General features: G+C 49.2%; 1 protein-coding gene across 1 annotated transcript in view; it reads left to right on the top strand.

Annotated features, from left to right (window-relative positions):
* Nucleotides 1-17,230, top strand: part of LOC140075829 (inactive dipeptidyl peptidase 10-like) — a 78,801-nt gene that overhangs the window by 41,596 nt on the left and 19,975 nt on the right. Inside the window, exons 6-12 of the mRNA XM_072122181.1 lie at nucleotides 2,610-2,662; nucleotides 2,736-2,817; nucleotides 3,707-3,827; nucleotides 4,413-4,567; nucleotides 5,519-5,616; nucleotides 11,607-11,730; nucleotides 11,850-11,888. Coding sequence (XP_071978282.1) covers nucleotides 2,610-2,662; nucleotides 2,736-2,817; nucleotides 3,707-3,827; nucleotides 4,413-4,567; nucleotides 5,519-5,616; nucleotides 11,607-11,730; nucleotides 11,850-11,888 — 672 coding nt within the window. The remainder of the gene's footprint in view (nucleotides 1-2,609; nucleotides 2,663-2,735; nucleotides 2,818-3,706; nucleotides 3,828-4,412; nucleotides 4,568-5,518; nucleotides 5,617-11,606; nucleotides 11,731-11,849; nucleotides 11,889-17,230) is intronic.

Genomic DNA, 17,230 nt, shown 5'->3' with positions numbered 1-17,230 from the left:
AGAAAGCATAAAATAACTCTATTAGATCAATTAAAGCAAACCCATTTAAAAAGACACAGAACATCCACAGAGAAAGTCCCTCGATGGTCAAATAACTAAATATACCTGATAAATAGATGACAGTGACCTGTATAGAGGTATAGAAGGTCCAGTCCTCAGGGTCACTGTCACTGTCATCTATATATCCTGTATATTTAGTTATTTTATGCTTTCTACATTTTTTGTGGTGTTATTTGATTTAATTGGGTACATTGAGACACATTTAACTACCCGGTCCCTGCGCGATCCTTGAGGTGCGTTGTCTGACGAGGATGAAGTCTGCCGTGATTAACTAAGATCGTGCACCCGAGATCCTTCATGTGTCGCTTCCCCACTCAGGTCCACCGGGGTTCACCTTCTTCTTCCCGAAGCTTGTGAGTGCATGTTTTGCGACACAATTTGAAATGTTAAATCCCGTGCTCAGTCAGAATCTGTTGGATCGTCCAACGGACCGCCCCCCCACCCCCGGTTTGTGTCATGTGAAAGCCGGCGCGATTGCGATGCAATTCCCGTTGCGATCCCCGAAAACTTTGGAAAACCCTCATTGTGTCTGTGCCGCCTATTACTTGTCTTGGTGGTCATTCTTCTCTAGTTATAATTCTCTAACTTTTCTTGTCATTGAATAAAACTTCAGATTTTCACATATGTAAATTATTTAGCCTCTTAGTTAGAAGCTCCACATTCGCCCGTGTGGGTGTGTCTTTGATGCACGGTCTGTGGTCTCATTGGTCAGCGGCACACGCACATTAAAGTGAAAGCTTCAATAGAAAAAAGGTTGTTCAGTTCTTCCAAAAGATGTTAAAACAAAAGAATTACAAAATAAAATGACACACAACACGGCAAAAATAAAGATGTAGAAAATAACAGAAACTTACAAATGAAAGAAAATAGTTTCTTTGTTTTCAAGTCCTGATGTAGGAGGAGGGGGGGGGAGATGACCAAGTGTCTTCTGAGGTCTGTACAGACCAGTCTTCAGGTCAGTTAATCAGGCTGTAAAAACAGGATGTCATAAAAAGCTGCTGGGACACTACAAAAGATGCCAATTGTCCAATAGTTATAAGTTTTTCCATGACAATAACAAGATCACACATTCTCTAATTCACTGTTATTAACAAAAATCCAGCATTTCACAGATACATGTCCAATCTGTCTCTATCAGTCCTGATGTGCACAATTTTGGTTGCATTCTGGTCCCGACACTGTATCTTCTGAGCTTGGGGTCGGCAGACATTTTGCTCTTCTGTCTGACACTGCATTGAGCTGCTCTCTGCCTCCAGACAACCCCCCCCCCCCTGTGCATTCCAGGACAAGCTCACACACTGACTTCCTGCCAGCGTCATGTGAGGAGAGCAAAGCAACAGACAGATAAGATCTTTATCCAGGGGAGAGGGAGGGACAGCAGATTTGACTGTGTGTGTTTTAGGTAAAATATAGCAGAGCTGTGTATGTTTTGGCTGTTATAGTAGAGTCATGTGTTATATCCATCTCATGGATCTCATCATCTCTCATCTCTGTTCTGTCTCCTCTCTCTTTCTCTGTGTCAAATAGTACAATGCTCAGAAGGTAAATGAAAGTGTATATAACCCTGGACCCTGATAATCTAAGCACATTGTCAGCACATAGCATCTCACAGCACAGAGGAATCATGAAGTCTCTTCTCAGACTGCCCTCTCACACTCTGGGATCCTAAACTGACCATCACTGTAATAACCCTGAGTAAAATTTTAAAGTAAGGGGTTAAAAATAATCTTTATTGTGTAAACACTACTAGGGGATTAAGATTTAAGAATTTTCTTTCATGGGCAAACCCCTTTTAGGAATCATTAGAACACAAACAGGAAAATTGAAGTTTAATATCAAATGGGACAGTGCATAAAGATAACAAAATAAAATGACGTACAATGCAAAAATAAAAAAAATTATAAAAAAATAAAAGGGATAAAATACAGAACTTATAACATTAAATGATGTTTGGTGCCTGGGTAAAGAAGAAATACACAATCAATGTATCCACTAGGGATCTCCAAAGAAGCCATAAGGAAGACTTGGAATATGCAAATTGGTTTTATGACAGCTGTATGCCCCATATCTTGCCATGCGGGCATCCTATAAACTTACATCCATCTTTTCCGTTCTGTCCCTCACACAGAACCATTATTATGATAACTATTACTATTTTGGAAATTATTGCACCCTGTTGCTGTGGTGTCATGCAATGACCTTCGATACAGTAACAGCAGAGACCTAGATGGAGTTAATATGGAAAAGTATGTGGATGAAAAATGAATTATTCCACATATTTCTATGATTTGTGTTGCAGCATGTTGTTTATAAATGTGACGTCAGATATCTGCCATTCATATTATGATAGGATCTGGTGCTTGGGTATACTAGTTTTTATGGGCCAAGCATCCTGACCTGGCCCCAGGCCAGCAGAGGAATTTCCGAGGGGAGGGGCACCCACCTCTCATATCTGTGATGTATCCCTATATATGTCCTTCGTCGTAAGCATGTGGCACCTACCATTGTGGTCACACCCCCGGTTATACCTGACGTTTTTCTCATTACAGGTCTTCCACTTCTCATTCATGGCGTCGTACGTCATCTACAGCATCCACACCAGGTAAGCCCATGTCTTGGGGCATCCCTCACAGAGCACATGGTACGTAGACTCACCTGCAGTGTCTGTGTTTTAGGGAAGTTTGGGAGTTGAACCCTCCGGAAGTTGAAGACTCAGTGTTACAGCACGCTGCATGGGGGGTCCAAGGACAGCAGCTGGTAAGACCATGCAGAATTGTCTACAGGGCACATTTACTTACCTGGTCCTCTGCGTACACAGAAAGTGCATTGTTTCCGACGATAATGCTCTCTGCCACAATTTACTAAGATCGTGCGCCCGATATCCTGCATGTGTCGCTTCCCCGATTTCTGTTGCATCAAAGCAGCGCAGCTGCGACACAAACCGATCATATGCGACACAATCCCAGCGCAGACCCATGTTAAATACCTGTCAAAGCCGTGCAATCCCCGAAAGCGGTGCAAAGTCCGATGAAAGTGCAGTGTGCACTTTAGTCCCTATGTGTATACTAGCATGTGGTGGAAACATCCACTAGTAACACCAACAGAGCACTTAACAGGTCGCTTCAGTAGTGGCGGGTGGCAGACTCCCTGCTGCAGACAGGGCGGATGGGGGACTCCCTGCTGCAGGCGGGGCGGATGGGGGACTCCCTGCTGCAGGCGGGGCGGATGGGGGACTCCCTGTTGCAGGCGTGGCGGGTGGCGGACTCCCTGCTGCAGGCGGGGCAGATGGGGGACTCCCTGTTGCAGGCGGGGCAGGAGACGGACTCCCTACTGCAGATGTGGCGGGTGGCGGACTCCCTGCTGCAGGCGGGGAGGGTGACAGACCCCTGCCATTACTGTATACAGCCCAGGCTTTCCCTGAAGACGCCATAAGTGGGGAGGGGCTGTTCTTTAAACAAACAGCTGAATTGAGCCCCATAATAATACTGTGGTGCGGTTCACAACTTTATGAGCCCATCATCCTATAGGAGTGTCACACAGTGGTCCCATTGAGGAGCACTAAATCAGCGCCATAGAGAGGGCCACTTAACTGCTAGGGTGGACCTACTACCTGCTGCTTCTTCAACCCTTTCTCTCCTTTATGCAGGTTTTCATCTTTGAGAATAATATTTATTATCGTGCGGATGTGAGGAGCAGCTCGTTAAGACTCACGTCATCCGGGAAGGAGGGGATCATCTACAACGGCCTCTGCGATTGGCTGTATGAGGGTAAGTACGCTGCCACTATATCAACAGTTCTTTATGCACATTTTTGTGACATTATGTGCCCCCACCAGCAGAAGCGCTGTAACCAACACACTGGGGCACATTTACTTACCCGGTCCTGTCGTGATCCCGCGGCGCGTTGTCCGGTGAGGATTCGGGCTGCCGGGATTTACTAAGGTCCCTGCACCCGATATCCAGCAGGTGTTGCTAGTGTGCCGAGGTCCGCCGGGGTTCACCTTCTTCTTCCCGGTGCATGTAAGTGCTGATCTTGTTACAAAATTCTTTTTTAAATTCCATGTTTTTTCCAAATCCGTCGAGTAGTCCGACGACCACGCCCCCTGATTTCTGTCGCGTGAAAGCCGGCGCCGATGTGTCACAATCCGATCGCGTGCGCCAAAATCCAGGGGCAATTCGGTGCAAATCGGAAATATTCGGGAAACCCGACAAAAGTGCGGCGTTCGGACACTTAGTAAATGAGCCCCACTGAGTACCTCTATTGGACCGTGTTATACCCTCAGACGGGGGTGTGGCCCTGAGGGGCGGTCAGTCCTGAGGGGGGGTAAGCTGATCCCGTGTCTTATGTTCTAGAGGAGATCCTGCACAGCCACATTGCGCACTGGTGGTCTCCGGACGGAGAGAGGCTAGCCTTCCTCACCATCAACGACAGCGCCGTCCCCAACATGATCATCCCCCAGTACACCGGCAGCCTGTACCCCCTGGGGAAGCTCTTCCCATATCCCAAGGTGGGGATCCCCGTCTGTCTGTCTATTTATCCAAGCATTTGGGATGCGGAGGTTATTGTATGGGAGGTGCAGTATATAAGGGGGTATAACACACTGCATTATGGGAGGTGCAGTTTATAAGGGGGTATAATACACTGTATTATTGGAGATGCAGTATATATTTGATATGATGGTGGGGGGTGTATATTACAGTACCTCGGGGGGGGGGGGGTGGATAGCACACTGCATTATGGGAGGTGCAGTATATGTGATGTGGGGGGGGGTATATTACAGTATATCGGGGGGGGGGATAACAAACTGCATCATGGAAGGTGCAGTACATATATATGATATGATGGTGGGGGTGTATATTACAGTATCTTGGGGGGGGTATAACACACTGCATTATGGGAGGTGCAGTATATGTGATATGGGGGGGGGTGTATATTACAGTATATCGGGGGGGATAACAAACTGCATCATGGAAGGTGCAGTACATATATATGATATGCTGGTGGGGGTGTATATTACAGTATCTTGGGGGGTATAAATACTACATTATGGGAGGTGCAGTATATATATATATGATGGAGGGGGGTGTATATTACTGTATATCGGTGGTGGGTGGCGTATAACACACTGCATTATGGGAGGTGCAGTATATATATATATATGATATGATGGAGGGGGGTGTATATTACAGTATATCGGGAGGTATAACACACTGCATTATGGGAGGTGCAGTATATGTGATATGATGGAGGGTGGGTGTATATTACAGTATATCGGGGGGTATAACCCACTGCATTATGGGAGGTGCAGTATATGTGATATGATGGAGGGGGTGTATATTACAGTATATCGGGGGGGTATAACACACTGCATTATGGGAGGAGCAGTATATGTGATATGATGGAGATGCTGGTGGAGTATTTTGTGGTGTCTCATCATCTGTTCTCCTGTGTTCCTCAGGCCGGACAAACTAACCCCACAGTGAAACTATTTGTGGCAAATCTATATGGACCAACGCACACCTTAGAGCTGCTGCCTCCTGACAGTCTGTTCTCCAGGTACCTGCAAGCTATAGGGTCAGGGGTATGTGAGGAGCTATAGGGTGGGGGAGGTATGTGAGGAGCTATATGGTCAGGGATGAGGTATGCGAGGAGCTATAGGGTTGGGGAGGTATGTGAGGAGCTATAGGGTCAGGGATGAGGTATGTGAGGAGCTATAGGGTGGGGGAGGTATGTGAGGAGCTATAGGGTCAGGGATGAGGTATGCGAGGAGCTTTAGGGTTGGGGAGGTATGTGAGGAGCTATAGGGCCAGGGAATAAAGGTTCACACTGAGCAGTTACAGCACACAGGTTTTTTTTTTAATTGAAAAGAGCTTTATTCATAATATTCACACACAACTGTGTGTCACGACGCAGCGTGGGGCCTTGTACAAAGCTTCCTGGCCTTGCAGACACCAAGCACAACTCAGCGCAAAGGGGTGGGAATGGGGGTGCGGGACAGCCCCCGATGTGTGAGAGGCGGGGACTCACATTACACCAGATCCCCGATGTGTGAGAGGCGGGGACTCACCTTACACCAGCCCCCGATGTGTGAGAGGCGGGGAATCACATTACACCAGCCCGTGATGTGTGAGAGGCGGTGACTCACATTACACCAGCCCCCGATGTGTGAGAGGCAGGGACTCACATTACACCAGCCCCCGATGTGTGAGAGGTGGGGACTCACGTTACACCAGCCCCCGATGTGTGAGAGGTGGGGACTCACATTACACCAGCCCCCGATGTGTGAGAGGCGGGGACTCAAATTACACCAGCCCCTGACTTGTGAGAGGCGGGGACTCACATTACACCAGCCCCCAATGTGTGAGAGGCGGGGACTCGCATTACACCAGCCCCCGATGTGTGAGAGGCGGGGACTCACCTTACACCAGCCCCCGATGTGTGAGAGGCGGGGAATCACATTACACCAGCCCGTGATGTGTGAGAGGCGGTGACTCACATTACACCAGCCCCCGATGTGTGAGAGGCAGGGACTCACATTACACCAGCCCCCGATGTGTGAGAGGTGGGGACTCACATTACACCAGCCCCCGATGTGTGAGAGGTGGGGACTCACATTACACCAGCCCCCGATGTGTGAGAGGCGGGGACTCAAATTACACCAGCCCCTGACTTGTGAGAGGCGGGGACTCACATTACACCAGCCCCCAATGTGTGAGAGGCCGGGGCTCGAATTACACCAGCCCCAGATGTGTGAGAGGCAGGGACTCACATTACACCAGCCCCCGATGTGTGAGAGGTGGGGAATCACATTACACCAGCCCCCGATGTGTGAGAGGCAGGGACTCGCATTACACCAGCCCCCAATGTGTGAGAGATGGGGACTCACGTTACACCAGCCCCCGATGTGTGAGAGGCGGAGACTCACATTACACCAGCCCCCGATGTGTGAGAGGCAGGGACTCACATTACACCAGCCTCTGATGTGTGAGAGGCGGGGACTCGCATTACACCAGCCCCCGATGTGTGAGAGGCAGGGACTCACATTACACCAGCCTCTGATGTGTGAGAGGCGGGGACTCGCATTACACCAGCCCCCGATGTGTGAGAGGCGGGGACTCACATTACACCAGCCTCTGATGTTTGAGAGGCGGGGACTCTCATTATACCAGCCCCCGATGTGTGAGAGGCGGGGACTCACATTACACCAGCCCCCGATGTGTGAGAGGCGGGGACTCGCATTACACCAGCCCCCGATGTGTGAGAGGCAGGGACTCACATTACACCAGCCCCCGATGTGTGAGAGGCAGAGACTCACATTACACCCGCCCCCGATGTGTGAGAGGAGGGGACTCACATTACACCAGCCCCCGATGTGTGAGAGGCGGGGACTCACATTACACCAGCCCCCAATGTGTGAGAGGCGGGGTCTCACATTACACCGGCCCTCGATGTGTGAGAGGCCGGGGCTCGAATTACACCAGCCCCAGATGTGTGAGAGGCAGGGACTCACATTACACCAGCCCCCGATGTGTGAGAGGTGGGGAATCACATTACACCAGCCCCCGATGTGTGAGAGGTGAGGACTCACATTACACCAGCCCCTGATGTGTGAGAGGCGGGGACTCACATTACACCAGCCCCCGATGTGTGAGAGGTGGGGACTCACATTACACCAGCTCCTGATGTGTGAGAGGCGGGGACTCACATTACACCAGCCCCCGATGTGTGAGAGGCGGAGACTCGCATTACACCAGCCCCCGATGTGTGAGAGGCAGGGACTCGCATTACACCAGCCCCCAATGTGTGAGAGATGGGGACTCACGTTACACCAGCCCCCGATGTGTGAGAGGCGGAGACTCACATTACACCAGCCCCCGATGTGTGAGAGGCAGGGACTCACATTACACCAGCCCCCGATGTGTGAGAGGCGGGGACACACATTACACCAGCCCCCGATGTGTGAGAGGCGGGGACCCACATTACACCAGCCCCCGATGTGTGAGAGGCAGGGACTCACATTACACCAGCCTCTGATGTGTGAGAGGCGGGGACTCGCATTACACCAGCCCCCGATGTGTGAGAGGCAGGGACTCACATTACACCAGCCTCTGATGTGTGAGAGGCGGGGACTCGCATTACACCAGCCCCCGATGTGTGAGAGGCGGGGACTCACATTACACCAGCCCCCGATGTGTGAGAGGCAGGGACTCACATTACACCAGCCCCCGATGTGTGAGAGGACGGGACTCACATTACACCAGCCCCCGATGTGTGAGAGGACAGGACTCACATTACACCAGCCCCCGATGTGTGAGAGGACAGGACTCACATTACACCAGCCCCCGATGTGTGAGAGGCGGGGACTCGCATTACACCAGCCCCCGATGTGTGAGAGGACGGGACTCACATTACACCAGCCCCCGATGTATTAGACACGCTCAAATCATTCAAGGTATCTAAATCTTTTGTTTCATGTCCCCCGAGGACCCTATGGGAGAATACTCAATTTGCTCACGTTTATAATACTAATAAGATCCATTTGGATCTTCAGAGGGACCTCACCCATTAGAATGTCTGTGCACATCCACTTCAAGGATAACCCACTCAAGCTTGGTGCCGTATGGCTTATACTTGGACAGCTGGGCTAAACCTGTCCCAACCTTTGTCGTAGCATAGAAACTGCAATTGAACAGGTCTTTCACTCCAGATGATTGGTCCATAGCCTACGAGCTTAATCACAAACTTTACATCTCAAACAAAGCCCAGGAGACAAACTCAAAAATATAATCCAGATGGGGCAGGATACTAAATCTATCCTACTTTCCCCTGTGAATGTTGGAGGTGCCCACTGCTGCAAGATCTCGCAGGTTACCACACTGATAATGACCCTGCCTGCTCTCCGTACTGCTGGAATCTATCCCAAAGGCAGAACACTCACTAATGGGTTTTTTCCTTATCGCAGCTAGAACCATAATTCGGAGGCTGTAGAAGGCCACACACACCCTCAGTCCCCGATTGGTTTACTGAAATCCTTGCTCCCCTGCCTACACAACCTTCACTTAACGGCCTGGGCAGGACCACACCAATTTCACCGTCTAAACTGCTTCCCTTTCCCCATCTCTATCTTTATTTTCCGTTTTTTATTATCTAGATTTTTACTTTTCTTGTTTTTTTTTGCAGTTGCAATGACTTACCCAACTCTCGCTAGGTAACATCTGTTTTAGCTCATTTATGATGTATCATTTACAGTTTCCTGATCTCACATACCTGCCTGACTTTACATCTCCCCGGAGTAAATATCATTTCTTGGATTTGCTTGGTGCTCACCATTTTTCCAGTGACTGTCGGTCTCGGGTACTCTCATTCCAGTGACTGTCGGTCTCGAGCACTCTCATTTCAGTGACTGACGGTCTCGGGCACTCTCATTCCAGTGACTGACGGTCTCGGGCACTCTCATTCCAGTGACTGTCGGTCTCGGGCACTCTCATTCCAGTGACTGTCGGTCTCGGGCACTCTCATTTCAGTGACTGACGTTCTCAGGCACTCTCATTCCAGTGACTGACGGTCTCGGGCACTCTCATTCCAGTGACTGTCGGTCTCGGGCACTCTCATTTCAGTGACTGACGGTCTCGGGCACTCTCATTCCAGTGACTGTCGGTCTCGGGCACTCTCATTTCAGTGACTGACAGTCTCGGGCACTCTCATTCCAGTGACTGACGTTCTCACGCACTCTCATTCCAGTGACTGACGTTCTCATGCACTCTCATTCCAGTGACTGATGTTCTCACGCACTCTCATTCCAGTGACTGACGTTCTCACGCACTCTCATTCCAGTGACTGACGTTCTCACGCACTCTCATTCCAGTGACTGATGGTCTCATCCACTTTCATTCCAGTGACTGACGGTCTCAGGCACTCTCATTCCAGTGACTGACGGTCGCGGGCACTCTCATTCCTGTACCTACCGATCTTGGTTTTCATTTTTGCACAGCTGTTTATAAAATTACAGCTGATCTCTGATTGGTTTCCATGAGCAACTGGAACAGTTTTAGCTCAAACACTTCTGATAAATCTCCCCTTATCTCTTTATCTTTATCCATCTTACCTTGCACATAAGTGTCTTATGCTCGTACCTATAGTAACAGCTCAGAGCTCATATAAATGACCTGTGGCAGAGCAGCAACCAATCACGGCACAGCTTCTCACTGCCACAGCAGCGCAGACAGTGGCTCCTGTATATGGTGGGTAATAAGTGGATTTTGTAAAGAGCGGGGTGACCATTTCGGGTCAAAACCTATTCCATGACGTTCCCTGAGTCACAGAGAGCGGCTTTGCAAAACACACACTTCGCTTTATATGTTAGACTAGCTGTAGATCCCGGCGTTGCCCGTGATAGTAAAGAACTCCTTTTAGCTGTAATAAAATAGAATTGGTTAAAAAAAATTATAATCTATGTATCTATCTCTTCCTGCCTGTCGCTCACTCTCCCAGTCTGTCTCTCTGTCACTCACTCTCCCTGTCTGTCTCTATGTCACTCACTCTACCCATCTGTCTCTATGTCTTTCACTCTCCCCGTCTGTCACTATGTCACTCACTTTCCCCGCCTGTCACTGTCACTCATTCTCCCCGTCTGTCACTGTCACTCATTCTCCCCGTCTGTCTCTACGTCACTCACTCTCCCCGTCTGTCACTATGTCACTCACTCTCCCCGTCTGTCACTATGTCACTCACTCTCCCCGTCTGTCTCTTATGTCACTCACTCTCCAGCACCACCCCACAGGTATATACATCCAGCACCACCCCCACAGGTATATACATCCAGCACCACCCCCACAGGTATATACATCCAGCACCACCCCCACAGGTATATACGTCCAGCACCACCCCCACAGGTATATACGTCCAGCACCACTACCACAAGTATATACATCCAGCACCACTACCACAGGTATATACGTCCAGCACCACCCCCGAAGATATATACATCCAGCACCACAGGTATATACATCCAGCACCACCCCCACAGATGTCACCCATAATCTGGGAGAGAACTATGTCAGATGGGGTATGTACCGGGCATCTACCAGTAGCAAAGTTTTATGCTATTGGATGAGAAGGCAAGGGTGAGTCCAGTTGAGCTTAGTTTTTCTGCTGTAGTTGCACTTGGATTGGTTGAAGTTTCCATGTCATGTGGTGTAATAGTTGAGATGGACAAGTGGGGGCAGAAGTGTAACCATCAATGCGGAGCCACCGTTTATCTACTGGTCATATCCTCTAAAGAGTTTATCAGGAGTCAGGACTAGGCCTGAGGGAGAGTCCAGGACCGGGATTGCAGCGTAGCGATTACCTGATGGACCTCAGAGTATCCTGGACCTTGGTTACCGATTGGACACCTCTGTCCATACTGTCATAGAAGAACACAAGTTCTTGGTGATGTGATGACACTTATATTGTCCTGCTAGATGTATAGATCTGGGTTGGAGGCAGAAATGTATAATATGAGATGGTAGATGCATATTTTATATACTTTTTCCCTTGGTCCTTAGGGATTATTACATCACCATGGTGAAGTGGATCAGTAACACACGTGCTGTTGTGCGATGGATGAACCGGCTGCAGAACATTTCCATCCTCACCGTGTGTGACACGACCACCGGAGCCTGTAGCAAGGTAAGTCACATCCCTTTATCTCAAGTGCAGCTGGAGCCCTGGGCCTCTTGGGTGCGCTGGTATTCAGGATGTTCCTCAATGTTTCCTTTCACGTTTCATAATCATTTTATATTTTGCAGAAATATGAAATTGCCTCCGAAGTCTGGCTGGAAAAGCAGGTAATGAACCAAAGAAGGGAAACCGTGGCCATGACCCAAAGAAGCGAGACAGAGGACATGGACATGACCCAAAGACATGGGACAGAGGACATGGACATGACCCAAAGACATGGGACGGAGGACATGTGCATGACCCAAATACATGGGACAGAGAAGATGTACATGACCCAAACACATGGGACAGAGGACATGTGCATGACCCAAATACATGGGACAGAGAAGATGTACATGACCCAAAGACACGGGACAGAGAACATGTACATGACCCAAATACATGGGACAGAGGACATGGACATGACCCAAAGACATGGGACGGAGGACATGGACATGACCCAAATACATGGGACAGAGAAGATGTACATGACCCAAAGACACGGGACAGAGGACATGGACATGACCCAAAGACATGGGACAGAGGACATGGACATGACCCAAAGACATGGGACGGAGGACATGGACATGACCCAAATACATGGGACAGAGAAGATGTACATGACCCAAAGACACGGGACAGAGAACATGTACATGACCCAAAGACACGGGACAGAGGACATGTGCATGACCTAAATACATGGGACAGAGGACATGGACATGACCCAAATACATGGGACAGAGGACATGGACATGACCCAAATACATGGGACAGAGGACATGGACATGACCCAAATACATGGGACAGAGAACATGTACGTGACCCAAATACATGGGACAGAGGACATGGACATGACCCAAATACATGGGACAGAGAACATGTACATGACCCAAAGACATGGGACAGAGAACATGTACATGACCCAAAGACATGGGACAGAGGACATGGACATGACCCAAATACATGGGACAGAGAACATGTACATGACCCCAATACATGGGACAGAGGACATGGACATGACCCAAATACATGGGACAGAGGACATGGACATGACCCAAATACATGGGACAGAGAACATGTACATGACCCAAAGACACGGGACAGAGGACACGTGCATGACCCAAAGACATGGGACAGAGGACATGGACATGACCCAAATACATGGGACAGAGAACATGTACATGACCCAAAGACACGGGACAGAGGACACGTGCATGACCCAAAGACATGGGACAGAGGACATGGACATGACCCAAACACATGGGACAGAGGACCCAAATACATTGGACAAAGGACATGGACATGGCCCAAAAACACGGAACAAAGGTCCTGGACATGGCCCAAAGACAGGGGACAAAGGTCCTGGACATGACCCAAAGACACGGAACAAAGGTCCTGGATATGACAATTCCCAAAGACACGGAACAGAGGACATGTACATGACCCAAAGACACGGAACAGAGGACATGGAAATGACCCAAAGACACGGGACAAAGGTCCTGGACATGACCCAAAGACACGGGACAGAGGACATGGACATGACCCAAAGACACGGGACAAGGGTCCTGGACATGACCCAAAGACACGGGACAGAGGACATGGAAATGACCCAAAGACATGGGACAAAGGTCCTGGACATGACCCAAAGACACGGGACAAAGGTCCTGGACATGATCCAAAGACACGGGACAGAGGACATGGAAATGACCCAAAGACATGGGACAAAGGTCCTGGACATGACCCAAAGACACGGGACAAAGGTCCTGGACATGACCCAAAGACACGGGACAGAGGACATGGAAATGACCCAAAGACATGGGACAAAGGTCCTGGACATGACCCAAAGACACGGGACAAAGGTCCTGGACATGATCCAAAGACACGGGACAGAGGACATGGAAATGACCCAAAGACATGGGACAAAGGTCCTGGACATGACCCAAAGACACGGGACAAAGGTCCTGGACATGACCCAAAGACACGGGACAGAGGACATGGAAATGACCCAAAGACACGGGACAAAGTACATTGACATGATCCAAAGACACGGGACAAAGTACATTGACATGATCCAAAGACTTCTTCATTAACTTCAGAAAATGTCTTTATATGCACGCCCTGCTTTATACTATGCAGCATTCATAATCAGATGGTTTCAGTGATATAGCCGGAGTGTCTGCATCTCAGAGGTTTAGCATCCGTGTGCCTTACTGTTCCCCCGGACCCTGACTCACTTCTCCCGGCTCCAGCACCGGTCTCCTCGTTTCAAGTTCCCTTTGCGTAGGGTGCACGGTGCCGGCTCTCTAAGGTTTAAAGGGCCAGCGCTCCGATAATTGGTGCTGGCTGGCCATTTGGAAACACAAAAATGAAAAATGAAAGTGGCATTTTCTCTCTCTACCATGAGCCCAAGGTTATTCCTCACCTTCCTCACGACCCTTGTTATTCCTCAGTGTCAAAGTGAAGGGAGATGAGGTATAACATGGGGTGATGGTGGAAGGAGATGATGAATAACCTGGGGGCCATGATGGAGACAGATGAGGAATAACAAGGGTCGTGAGGTGAATGGAGATGATCATAATTAATATACAAATGAGTCAGTAAAATATAAGTTAATCTGTAATTAGAGGCGGAAAAAACCATGGCAATGGAATTGAGCTAGATTCCCAAGAAAGTGATCACCATCCTGGGACCCTCTGTCTTTTCTTTTTTGGGAACCACACCCAGCGGGGACATTCAGAAATTTGGAAAGACCTTGGGGCTTATTTACTAAGGTTCCGCGGCCGCACTTTCATTGTTTTTCCTGACGCTTTTGGGATTCACACTGCTGGGACATGTATTTAACTAGAGATTGTGTCGCACGCGACATGCAACAGAAATTGGGGGTGGGGGGGCGTTGGACGATCCGACTTATTTGGACTGAACGCGGGATTTAACTTTCAAATTGTGTTGCAAGATCAAGCACTTACATGCACCGGGAAGAAAAAGGTGAGCTCCGGCGGACCTGAGCAGGGAAGCGACACATGCTTCTACATGTACTACATCGGCCGCACGATAATAGAGAATCGCGGCACAGGGCATGATTGTCAGACAATGCAGTTTTGTGAATTCCACAGGACCGCGTAAGTAAATGTGGCCCCTTGTCTCTAAGGATTTCAAGAAATTCACAGGCAGACTTCTGGTTGTCTGTGAAGAAATCAGCACTATCCAAAGAGAAAGGAATAAAGATACCCACGCAACGTGGCTCCGTCCGGTTTATTGGGGTACGCGTCAAGCCACGGCCCCATGCACGTGGGTTGAAGACCTGCTGGGCTTAATGGGAGGTCTTGGTTAACAGGATGCGGCGTGAGCACTGCCACAGGAGGAGCATTCATGTTTGCACTTACACGACTTACCGTGGGCTGCACCGGAGGAAGGGGAAGTGGCTGTGGGCTGAAAAGAGAGGCTTCTGCGAAACCGTGAGGCACAGCTACACATGCGCTGCTTTAATCCCCCAACCAATTTCTGGATTCAATGATAGGCGCCGACGAAAATCTTCGTCATACCGCCACCACCCAGACACCCCATGAGCCTTGTAAGATGAATTAATCACATCCATATATGTGAAGAGCTCGAAACAGTGTTTCAGGTGGTTCTGCCCCAGCACCACAAACGCTTGGAGCCAATTATTTATGGAGTTTGTCCCGACCAAACCCTCCTCTCCTTATCAATCGTATGGTGGTCAACCGTAACTAAGGACCATAGGTCCAAATAATAATTAGCCCAAATCTTTTTTTCTAATCTCAGGTTCCAGATGCGAACCCGGAAGGCTAACTGTACAAAAGACCGAATCCTTATGGACTCCAACCAGTTGAGGTGTAGAAGCAGAGGAGGTGGCAGGAAGGGCATTAGTGGGAGGGAGCCTGTCCAGCAGGGTTTTTAAAGACTGCAATATCTCCGTCCCCACCCCGGCTTGACTACCCTTTTCTGTCCAAGCCCTAGCAATTTGGAACTCACTGGGTCCAGAAGCACCTCCAGGAAGACAATGAGCACCATCTGGAGGATCTGGGCCACCTCTCCCTGTGGGATAATCTAGAGTATCTGCTGCAATCAGAAAAATAATGCTCTGCAGAGTTGCGCCTGTTGCCGCTTGCAAGCATCTCGGGCAGGCGAACTAGAGCGGGATCTGCTGGACCAATAACGTGGTTCCCGAGGGCAGTATCCAAAACAAGCTCTGGCGGAGCCACTGAGAGTGGGCAGCTGCTGAGGGGGAGGTTACTCCAGTTGAGCTGCCACATTAACATCCTCCAATGGGGCAGGCTGCCGCACAGCGTTTATTCCACACCAGGGAGGGCCTGGTGTAGAAATAAGCGCAGCCAGAAAGTGATGCCCTACGCCAGCCCACTCCCGGCCGGCCTCGCCTCCCCTTCACACTCCACTGGCGTGAAGGTGGCGGATTGGGGCAAATAATCGCAAGTGCTAGCAATAAGCTAGCATTTGCAATTATTTCATTATCTGACGTGGGGCATAGGTCCTGATAAACATGGCCCCTATAGTCTGTGTGCACCCTTCTTATACAGTCGGGTGTACACTTCAGTCGTATCGGGCACCATTGAATGTGAAATGGAGTAGTGCTCCCTGTAGGGTGCATGATAATGGTTCAGCGTTCTGCTAGTTTGGCACCATTACCCCAGGTTTCGAGGAGACTTGTCAAGTGATGACATGGGCGCAGTTTTCATTGCACCGACTGATGACAAGTCCCATGACTTGTCAGGCTGGCCCTCTGCTCCTCATTGGAGGGAGGGCACGGCATACTGTGGGAGGCAGGCCATATATCAGGCCCACTGGTGATGTGTCTCCCGCTGTATACAGGTTACTGTGCTCAATGTAAAATTCAAAATTAGAAAGGTTAGTAGAAGATTTATGTTCTTGAGTAATATTCTGCACTAATTGTGTATGCCTCTGTATCACATCTAGATGAGCATCGTTCTATATCTTTTCTGATCCTATATTACACCTTATATTGTACATTGAATAATACTTACATTTTATATTGTACATTGAATAATACTTGACTGCATTTAAAGTATGTAATTTCCTTCCTTTCTGGCCTCTGGGCTAAATCTAACTATGTCTGTGTCCATACCAGATGGTTAATGCCGCAATACGATCCCCCGCATATATATTTTATTTCTGAATAACTAACGGGAGAGTTAATACAATGTCACGGACCACTTGATTGGATGCTTGATATGTACCTTATGTGGGAGATGACACTGTCCTGTTTCATGGTTATTCTCGTCGACATGCTGAAGTACTCTCAGCCTGTCGCCGATTTTGGGCCCATGTGATTGGCTGCCCAGATCCAGCCCGAGACAGCGTGATTGGCTGCCACGGATGAGCCCTCTTATGAAGGGAAAGCCCACTGCCCTCTAATTGGTGGACCATTGAATGGGCCCGCCCAGTACAGGAGAGGGGGTGGAACGATTCCTTT

The sequence above is a fragment of the Engystomops pustulosus genome, chromosome 8 (genome assembly GCF_040894005.1).
Source record: "Engystomops pustulosus chromosome 8, aEngPut4.maternal, whole genome shotgun sequence".
NCBI lineage: Eukaryota > Metazoa > Chordata > Amphibia > Anura > Leptodactylidae > Engystomops > Engystomops pustulosus.
The sequence above is the reverse complement of the archived record's forward strand: the minus strand, read 5'-3'. Positions and strand labels throughout refer to the sequence as shown.